The sequence below is a fragment of the Myodes glareolus genome, chromosome 1 (genome assembly GCF_982192425.1).
Source record: "Myodes glareolus chromosome 1, mMyoGla1.1, whole genome shotgun sequence".
Lineage (NCBI taxonomy): Eukaryota > Metazoa > Chordata > Mammalia > Rodentia > Cricetidae > Myodes > Myodes glareolus.
In genome coordinates, this window is record NC_142026.1 from 26,347,204 (window position 1) to 26,357,520 (window position 10,317).

The window sequence follows — 10,317 nt, forward strand, 5'->3', positions numbered from 1 at the left end:
TGTGACACCCGACCCCTTTCCAAGACACAACCCAGTTCCCAGCTTTACCCTCACCGTTAGAAGTGCACGAGAACCAGGGTGGCAGAGCTGCACACTAGACCCAACTCTGAGAATAACTCCATGCAAGGACTCACACTTTCCCATCAGACAAAACTAAAAGTGAGACTCGACCACTGAGAATCATCAGAAATGGTGAAAGCTGCAACACACACATCAGGGGACAAAACGGTAGTAAGTCCAACTTGGAGATAAAAAATAAAAACAAGTCCTCCAAAGTATACAATGATATCTTTCCTTTACAGAAGCTCCCTCCACTTGCCCTTTACCCTATGCGGGCATTGGGACCTGGACTATGTGTGATAATGATGACATGGCAGCAGGCTGGCAAGAAACGGAGAGATCACATCTTTAACTGCAAACAGGAAGCAGAAAGAGACCTGGAAGTGGGGTGAGGCTTTCCAGAAAGGGTATACCCTCTCAGACAGCATCCCTGTTGGGCACTGAATATTCAAAAGCATAGACCTCAGACACGGATAGGTGACAGTATTAATGTGACCAGCCTTAAAACACACGCTCCTGTACAGCGAGGGGGTCTGGTGTTCCCAAACCTTGGCAAAGATGCTTCTTCTGTGGTAGAGATGGAGAAAGCCAAACTAGGGAAGCTGGAAAGATAGTTCAGGCAGGAAAGTTCCTGCCTCTTAAGCAGGATTCAAGTTTGCTCTCCAAAGTGGCCTGTGCTTTTAACCACAGTACTGGGAAGACAGAGACAGGGGAGCCTTGGGGTTCACTGGTCAGCCAGCTTTACAGACCCAATGACAGACTGTCTCCAAAAAGAACTTAGGATGACGGTTCCTGAGGCACAGCTCCCAAGTTTGTCCTCTGGCCTCCATGTTGAAGGGCGCACACATATACCTATCCACACATGAACTAGCACACGCATGTACAAACACATACAAAGTCTAAACTATATAGACTTGTTGGCAAACAACTTAATCAAATATATTTATGAAGAGACAAGTTTCCTTCTTTGGTTACTTTTTAGCCAGATGGTGCCTTATTTCTGGGACAGCCTGTTCAATAGCGTTATTACAAGGAGGCCCCTTATCAATGTGATCGTGAGGTAAACAGAAGCCTACAGAGGAGGTTCGGGTGATGAAACGTGGAAAGGGAGACCTTGCCCAAACACCAGAAGTACTGAAAAGTGCCAGTTGGGAAGCAACTCTGTTCCTCTTTTATGACACCTTCCTTTGTGACTCCTCAGGCCCACCCAGTGCTCAGATCTGGTGAACACACACACTAGGGAGCTGCTAAATTGGGACCAGAACTTGCTTTTTAGTTCACGTGAGATGATGGTGAACTAATCACACTGGGCTTTGAGGGAGGCTGTGGACAAACACCTCAACTATTTTTCCCCTTCTCCTTCTACAGAGCCTCTGTTTAGACCTGAGGCCCCTGGGGACCCAGAGGCACACTGTAGCCATTGAGCACCTCTGAACTTGTTTGGTTGCTGGCCGATGAGGTGGTCTGCTGCTATTCAGGGTGTCACACGGCAGTCCTGTGGAAGATAGCCCGACTTCTAGGGACTTCAGGGCCGTAGGCGGACCCCACCAGCGTCTCCTCCAGGGATAAGGGACAGGACAGAATGGAGTCAGTGTGCAGGGAAGGTCCGGGCAGAGGTAATCTAGAACATCAAACAACATGCAGAGATTGCCCAACGCTGGAAGGTAAACCAGGACAGTCAACAAGACACAGTCATTAAGCAACGGGAGCCAGAGGCCTGGGAGTCTTCCAGTGCCAGTGTTTCGCAAATCATTTAGCGGGGATTTGGCTGACTGGCTTCGAGAAAGTCAGTGACATAAAACAGCAATGCATGTCTGGGAGAGGGGAACTCATGTCTGATTAACAACCACTCCAAGTTCTCTTACTGGAGGAGAAGGCATAGTGCTGTGTGCTTTTCTAAAAGAAAATGCAGGAATGTAAGCTTTAGAGTGGACTTGTTGGGGAGGTAGGGCCTCTGAGGAGAAGGGGTTGGTCCTTCGAAGGACAAGTTCTAGATCTTCCCTGCCTTTCTTCCCGGCCCTCACCCATGTCTTACCCTAATCTCAGGCAACTGGGCTTGACTTAAAGCCTCCAGTTCAGAAAAATACCACATGCCCCATTGGAAAAGCATCTCAAAGGACACTTGGGAATTCCAGGCATCATGTGATCGAGTTGTTGATTGCTCTTAAAGTCCTGACTCACCAAATCTTGAGGAACTCTGGGTCAGCACGGCTAGCTATATCGCTGCTATAGGGAATGTCAGAACATGCCCGGGATGGAAGTACAGACTGACACCCTAGGTTCTCAGAAAGCTGAAGCAGGAGGAGCACAAACCTCAGGCTAGCCTGGGCTACAGAGTGAGTTCAGAGTCAACTTCAGCAACTGGATGAGACCATGGCACAAAATAAAAAACCATACGCAATGGCTGGGGATGTAGCCCAGTTGGTAAAGAACTTGTGTAGCATGCTTTAAACCCCTGGGCTTGATCCCCAGCACCGTAACAAAATGGACGTAGTGGCATAAGCCTGTAATCCCAGAACTGAGGACGCACAGCAGTGGGACCAGGAGTTCAAGGCTACAGTGTGTTGGACATGAGCCTGGAATACATAAGTCTCGGACCAAACAAACAAATAAAAGCGAGAATGCAGCTTAGCAGTAGAACACTTACCCAATATATGTGTGAGGCCCTAAATTCAATCCTTCATACCAGAGAAAGGGTTGGTAGCTCTCTGAGCAAAAGGCAAGCAGTGTTCTCATCGTGTGTATGTATTTGCAGCACCAGCACCAATATGTCCATCACACCCTTCCTTGTATCAGAGTTCCCCAGATCAGTGAAGAGGGTAGGAAGTGAGTCTTGCATCAAATCTCCCAGGTCGAACTCTGGCTCAGACCATTTCTTGCTACCTGACTCTGGCCAAATCATTTCAACTCTCTGGCCTACCATCTCTTTGTCTATAAAAATGGGAATAAAACCGGCCATGGGAAATAAATGATCTGGGTAATTTATATCAAACTCAATGTAGTAGGATACAGAGAGAACAGGTGTTGGACAAGTAGGCTGTTCTCCCCTCCCCACCCTGGTCTGTGTTCCTGTTGTCAATTTGGACTGCCTGGCAGAGTGTCCGACTGACCACGTTTTCAGTCTGCTTGATGAGCCAGGTCTAATGGTCTCCAGCTGCTGCGATCGCTGGCTTGTCAGTACCGCTCCTCGGGGGAGCAGGGAAACTGCCATAACAGCAGAGACATCAATCTGGAACAATCCACTCAGCATCAGGGAAAGACACACCAGGTATAACACAGCAGGGTAAGCACAAGGCAATTCTGGGGAACAATACACTCTTCCCCCTCCTAAATCGCTCAAGCAATATTTTATTGGAAAACTTTGCTCATGGTGACTATGTGAAATGCCCCCCACAGGCTTGTGTGCTTGGGTGCTTGGTCCCCCAGCTAGTGGATCCATTGTGAGAGGTGGGGCCTAGCTGGAAGAAGCAGGTCATTGAACAGTGAGCCTGACCCCATCTCTCGTCCTCTCTCTGAGCTATGAAAAGTGGAGAAGCCTGAAATATGTTCCCCTACCATGGAGCCAGCTACGCCCACATGTCTTCTCAAACACAGTGCACTGCATTTCCTCAAACCATGAACCAAGAGAAGCCCTGCTTTAAAGTTGACGCTGTCCGCTGTGTTGTCACAGCCCCAACAAAGGTTGCTAAGACAAGTTTCAGTCTCTTTATCAGCCAGAAGTTGAACAGGAAACCAAAAAGTAAGGCTGGGCAGCAATGGTTTTCTGAATGACCACTGTCTTCTTTATACGCTTCCTCATTTTGTCCAAGGCACAGGCATTGATTGAATGAGAGTGAAGAGGCAAAGAGGGGTCCTGGTATTGAGAAAACAAAACCCAGATGCAGGGACAAAAAACAGAAAAGGTGTGATCTCCCAGAAATGACTCGATTGGACCTTTACGGAGCATCTTATGAAGGAGTAGTTTATAGACAGTCATGGAATTTGCTAGAACTTACCTAACAGGCTTTGCTAGACTGGAACTCCTTCACTCTATCCCTGACAAGTCCCCTCCCCTAAGGATGTGTTGGCCTCTATCCCTGCAATGTGTCCACCCCTAAGGATGTGTTGGCCTCTATCCCTGCAATGTCCCCATCTCTAACGATGTCTTAGCCTCCTTTGTTTTGATAGTTTTGTTTTAATCACCATCCTTCCCCCTCTCTGGGGACTTGTGTGTTTATTGTAACACTTAACTATAACACCTTAGGTTTCGTCTTTCTAAAGACCATTAGAAGCAATTATTTAAATCCATTGGAAAACCCAGGCAGATTCTGAAGTATCAAAGCTAAAGCAATAACTCTATTTGAAAAACAAAACAAAACAAAAACAAACAAGTCTTAGTCTTTTCTACTGAAAGAAAGTTCCCTCCACTTGTCTGAAAAGATCCTGCCTCAAATGGCCTCTTTAAAAATCTGTAACTCCCGTGATTCTCTGCAAGGAAAGAAAAAAAGAAGTCAACTTTGCATAGGGGAAGGTGAAAAGGGAAGAATTCATATTTACATTTTTAAAAACACAGGATGGCGAAATAAGTCTTCATTTCCCCTTTGCTCTTATTATGCGTTTAATGGCAGAAGCATCCAGGAAAGAACTTTAGTGCAACACAGCAGTGTTAAAATTCAAGGGAGCAGATGAAGTGGCCACAATTCTTGGGACTGAATGAGAAATTACCCAGCTCAGCCCTGCCCAGGGCAACAGGTTCATTTGCCTGAACTGGATTTGGGTCAAAGAACTAAACTTCAAATCAGGAAAGAAAAGCAGCATATTTCTTTGCTAGCAAGTAGATAATGGTGACAATAATAATTGAGTCTGATAAAAGATTCCCCAAGCTCCTGAACCCTCACTGTATTCTCTGAAAAGACCGTCAGTCAGAGGGTGAATGTCTGGGCTCAGGAAAGTTGGGCCGCATTCCCAGACCCTCGGAGCTTTCCAATGGGAACTGATAAAAATCAATTAAGAAAGGACGCTGTTCTTTGCTCCTGGACCTCTTCTGCGTCTAGGTGTTTATACAACTGATGGATGGCCTGGCCCTGTTGGGAAGTTCATGGAATGCTTCCTTGAAGTATTTCCTGTGCTCTGGCTCCTCTCAAAATGTTTGTATTGAAAATCAGCAAAGGAAAAAATAAGTGAGTCTTTAGGGTAAAGCTGAAGATATCTGTAAGCAGAACCCAGGGCTTAAAATATGCTGGAAAGAGGGGCTCACTGGCAATTTCCCCACCCAATACCATCCCTACGGCCATGTCCATGCCTTTTGTATCTGGGAATGGAAACATACCAGAGCCAGAAACCATTGTGTCTATCTGATGGTGTCTTGAGGACCAAAAGAGGCTGAAAACCATCTCAGAGCACAGAGACATAAGAGAGGCAACCATTTAACAGAGATACCCAGGCAAGCAGTCTCAGTAACTTATTACAAGCAGCTGTCTCACAAACTCAGCCTCAAGGGCTCCCTCTCAAAGAAGCAAAAACCAAAACCCTATAAACTGTATGTCTTTAAGAAGAATCCAGGAGTAATTTGGGAAGAAGTCGTGAGTATGAAGAACATGCCCCCCATTTTTGGTCGCTTTTACAGATCTCAAGATTTGAGATCGATTTCTAAACCTGGAGCCATGTAGTGGTGCTGGCTATAGGTGAGTCCCTCCAGCAATGACTGGGTGCTTCACAATGATAAACCCTCCTTGCTACAGCTTTCCAGAACCCTAAAACCCAGGCCCTTTCAATGTGGCACCTTGAAATAAAGCACCCTCATAGCATATCCAAACTATAAGATGCTCACAGGAAAATACATGTGCATGTTTTCCGTAAGTAGCAGGAAATATGTCAGTCAAGAAGCAATATCCACAGGGGATTAAAGCCAGACCACTTGCCTGCCAAGGGCCATGTGCTGCAGAACTGAGGAAGAATGGAATAGGCTGGTAAGGGTAACCTCAATAGATGAAAATCTACAAATAGTTCAGAAGCACAGAGTGCCAGGCGATACACACTACCTCGAGGACCTGTGACCACATCTCTGAAGGGACTTCCACGCCCTATTCTCAGCACCTGGATGGCAACCACCACCTTCACTCACTCCTGCCGATTCTCTGGAATTGAATTCAGGCCTTGAACCAGAGGAGGAATTTGAATGCACCACTGACATCTGATACCACTTATAAAATATACTTAGGTTACCTTGTGCCAGTTGCCCGGGGGAGGGGGGCACTCTGCTATTCTCTTAATAAACCAGAGAGGGAGGGTCAGGAGACTGGGCACCACCTCTTCATCGCCAAAGTTAGCCAAAGGTTTTGATTTTATCTCTTTAAGACCCGAAAGAATTGGCCTGGAATTTGGGGGAATCTATAGGTGGGAACCTGCTCTCCCCAACTCACAGACCCGGGGAACACTGGAAAGGGCTTTTTTGTGGGGTGAGGGCAATCTGGTTCGGCGCAATGCAATGCCCCCTGGAGGCTAAGGCTGGGTATAAGGGCCGAGAGGCAGAGTTGGCTTTGCTGAGCATCTGACTGTCTGTTTTGGAGCTTGGAATGCTGTTTGAGAAACGTCCCAAAGTCAGCCGGGATCCTGGCCTCTCCAACATAAGTCTCCTGGTGACGCTCAGCCTCCAGCCGTACTGTACTTTTACCACTTAAACACTTCTTCAAAGTTTACTACGCAGCAGTGTGGCCCCGAGTCTGCCAAAAAGTCTAGCTGCAGGATTTAGAGACTAGCTGCTGCTGTTTCCCCTGGAGAGCATCTGTGAGCAAATGGCAGTCATCAAACCTTCCAGACAGGGCCATCCCGAGGACCAGAGTGTCACGGGATGAATCTGATCTGGGAAAACTCCCTCCTCTCCCGTGTTACCTCCCTCTCCCAGCTCTCTACCTTAGGAACCTAAATCAAAGACCCTGTGACATTTCAGGGGGCAGCAATGAAAAACTTTGGGTGGGATGAGCTGAAACATCAGCATTCCTGGCTTTTGAAATTAACTTTTGCCTTTCACATATCTGCAGGAGCTTGGGTTCAGGGGACGTGAAGGGAAGAGGGTGCCAATGAATAAGGGGAAAAAGAAAATATGTCGCATACCACGACCAAGCCAAACCAAGCTTGACATGTCCAAATTATATTGGCAAGTGCATGCTTTCACAAATCATTTGTTCTGTCTTCTCCTAGAAAAAAGAGAAAGAGAGAGAGAAAGGAGAGAGAGAGAAAGAGAGAGAGAGAGAGAGAGAGAGAGAGAGAGAGAGAGAGAGATCTGGATTCAAATATTCTAATCCCAGACTAGTAAATTGTGTCAGTGAGATGCTATCTTAAATCTTGTTCAGAAAGTCTAACGCTATTTATAACAACATGCGCACCAACACCTCCGAGCCAAAAGTTTTAAGGCTTAAGGTAGCCCCTTAATCAGTGTCATCATCCCCTGACCCTGGATGGGTACAGGGCTCTGGGTTGAGCCCACAGCATCCAGTTCCCATAAATACATCTTATGGGATTGGGGGGTCGGAGTAGGTAGGGGTGTACATCTCTGAAAATGGGCCAAAGCATTACCTTGGCTTCTTCAGCCCAGCACCTCCTCTTCCAGGCTGGCCCCCGGTCTCTCGGGTGCCCCTTACCTGAAGGCGCTCAGTAGCCGGCTGCCACATCTTCCAGCCTTGGGGTTTTGGCAGCGGAGACGCAGGGAGACTCTGTGAATCGCGCCGGGAAGGAGAAGGGGCCGCGGTCCCGCTGTCACATCTGGGGTCCACGTCTGCGGGTGGAGCGTCCTGGCGCCGGCCGCAGCCGGTGGGCACAGGGGCTGCTAGCGGGACGAAGAGGCGCTCCGCTGCTGGCAACTTGTGGGCTCCGCTCCGGCCGCCAGTGGGTGCGCAGCTCAGACGATTGCGCAGCTCCGCCCGGGCCCCAGCGCCACGGCCGCTCCCTCCTCCCCCCTCCACCATCCGGACCTGCGCGCTCTGAGCATGCCCGGGCGGGCTTCTGCAGGAGGTGGGGGGGAACAGGAGCCCTGGGCTGTGGGGGTCTACACCCCGCAGACCCTCCAGCAGCCAACTAGCCCTGGAGAGTCTGGACCAGCACAGAGGAAAGAAGCTGTTCAAGCCCCGGCGTTTGGGATCTGGGAGAAGAAACAAAGTGGCTGGGGGAAAAAGGGCCTGGTGGAATGAGAGTGATGCCCCACGGGGTTCCATTCTGTGGGAGTCTCTAAATCACTTGGAACATGCATGGCATGTTGCTAGGGAGACACTTCCATTCCTTAGGTTAACTGAGCGCCTTTCATGTTCCACCTGCTTCTCTAAGTTCCTAAGATACGGTGGTACTCAGGAGAGGACAAGAGCATATCCCTCTCGTGGGCTTACATTACGTGAGGGAGATGGTAGTGAAGGAGGACAGACCTGTTGGAAGTAAGTACTAGGGGGAAAAAAGCATCAGGTCTTGTGTGTGGAGAAACGCAGAGGAAGGGTGTCCTTAATGGGGCCTTTGGAAATGTCTGCAGAAAGCCTTGAATCAAGGGCCATTGGCATGATGTAGGGCTTTCTGCTGGATAAAGGACCTGGGAACCTTAAGAGAAAAGAAACGACATTCTAGTTCACCAACAAGCATCTATCCCCAAATCTGCCAGGTGCCGAAGGAGCTCTGAGAACCCATAGGGACACCGTGCTGGCCTCCCAGGTCTAGAGGTCCCCAGGCTTGGCTACTGTCCACATAGCACCCATGGCAGGTCTGCTCTCCCCATCCTCTGGGCACTTCTGCAATATAAGTGTGGCTAACCCCAGAGTTTCAGCGGAACTGGTGTGGCATGTGGAGTTTGGGTCACCTATCCAGGTCACAAAGGCCAGAGAGTGGCTTGAACAATGCATTCAAACGGCATGGAGGGGGAGTTCCTGGCCATGGATATGCCTTGGGACGCAAATTCACCTGAGAGAGGGACGCTGGGGAAGTTGGTCCTGGTTAGGATGAGTACCTGGGTCTGCGCGCTGAGGAAGAATATGGGACCAAAACATGTGTGGAAGAGAGCTTCTGAGGAAGAATAAATAGAGAGAGAAGAATGAAGAACCTGGCCCCAAACTACTGCAATGGAAGGTCCAGAGGTCAGCAGAGCTGGTGTAAAACCATTATGAGACCTCACACAGCCTAATCACCCATGTGAAGTCAACATCAGCTCCTGAACCTGAGAAGAGCTGGGCCTCTCCCTTATCCTGCATGGGCAGAGTGCTTCCCACAGAACAAAGTATTCCAGAGTCTACTTCTCGATTGGATAGATGTCCCATTTCTCAAGGTGCACAGAGCCACGTAAGGGGCGCATCTACTATTCAGACCCAAGGCTCCAGGCTTTTGGATCTTGAAGTCATTATACAACGTATGTCTCAGGTAAACCCAGGGCCTCAGGTGTCCCACTGAGCCAATGGCAAAGCCACAGGATTGTCACAAGCTGTTTTTTGTTTTTGTTTTTGTTTTTTGTTTGTTTGTTTGTTTGTTTTATCTCACCAGACCTCCACATGGCTCTCCTGCTAACTTGGACCTTCTCAGCCCTTCCTGACTCCCAGATCCTTAATCTGGATCACTCTTTGAAAAAAATAAATAAAATAAAATAATCCAAAGCTGCTCACTCTGTGTAGGTAGGTGCCTCAGTCCTACGTGGACATGTACTTCCCAGTTTTGCTAATATGGTTGGTCCCTGTCATTTACAGATGAGAATTTTCCCCCTTTTTCTAATAACTACTTCCCCAGCATACTCTTAACACCTAGAAAATCCCTGATAAAACACATCCTTCTGATCTCCTACTTCTCCTTAATCACATCCCCAAATTGAGAGATACTCTTCATTTAATAAAAATCTAGCGACTCCAAACGTACGTATGAAACCCCTCAGGCAGCTAAAATAGGAATCTTCTGTTGCCAGGGCTGTCTTCAGACAAGCTTTGAAACCATCCTTAGTTGCAGATACTTCCAGAGGGGGGAAAAATGACTTTGTTTTAAATAGCAGCGGGATGAGATAACAGCCTAAATTCAAATCGCATTAGAGCGTTAAATCCCCGTCTTCTCACCTTCGAATGTAATTAATTGTTATGACTCAGTAATGCAGCCTCTGGTTGTGAGCATGGAGCTATTTAAAGAAAAAGAGGCTTCGGCTCGGGGAGAATGCTTTCAGCCACCACCAGTTCCTACTTTGTGACGCTGAGGATGTATTTATACCCAAGTCACTTGTTCCAACTTCTACTAAGCAGTGAATCGGGAAACTAGGTGGCTGGAGGGGGC

General features: G+C 48.1%; 1 protein-coding gene across 3 annotated transcripts in view; it reads right to left on the reverse strand.

The window, feature by feature from the left end:
- Pid1 (phosphotyrosine interaction domain containing 1) overlaps positions 1 to 8,018 on the reverse strand; it is a 227,200-nt gene extending 219,182 nt beyond the window's left edge. The window contains exons 1-2 of one of the 3 annotated variants that reach the window (XM_048459078.3): positions 7,680 to 7,818; positions 1,489 to 1,681 (exon numbers count right to left, since the gene is read on the reverse strand). Coding sequence is in view for 1 of the 3 variants with exons in the window: in XM_048459076.3 (XP_048315033.3) it covers positions 7,680 to 8,003 (324 nt within the window). In the remaining 2 variants the exon portion in view is untranslated. Of the gene's footprint in view, positions 1 to 1,488; positions 1,682 to 7,152; positions 7,236 to 7,679 lie in introns of all 3 variants that reach the window. The other 2 variants (XM_048459079.3, XM_048459076.3) reach the window with 2 other exon arrangements.
- Between the last annotated feature and the right edge of the window lie 2,299 nt (positions 8,019 to 10,317).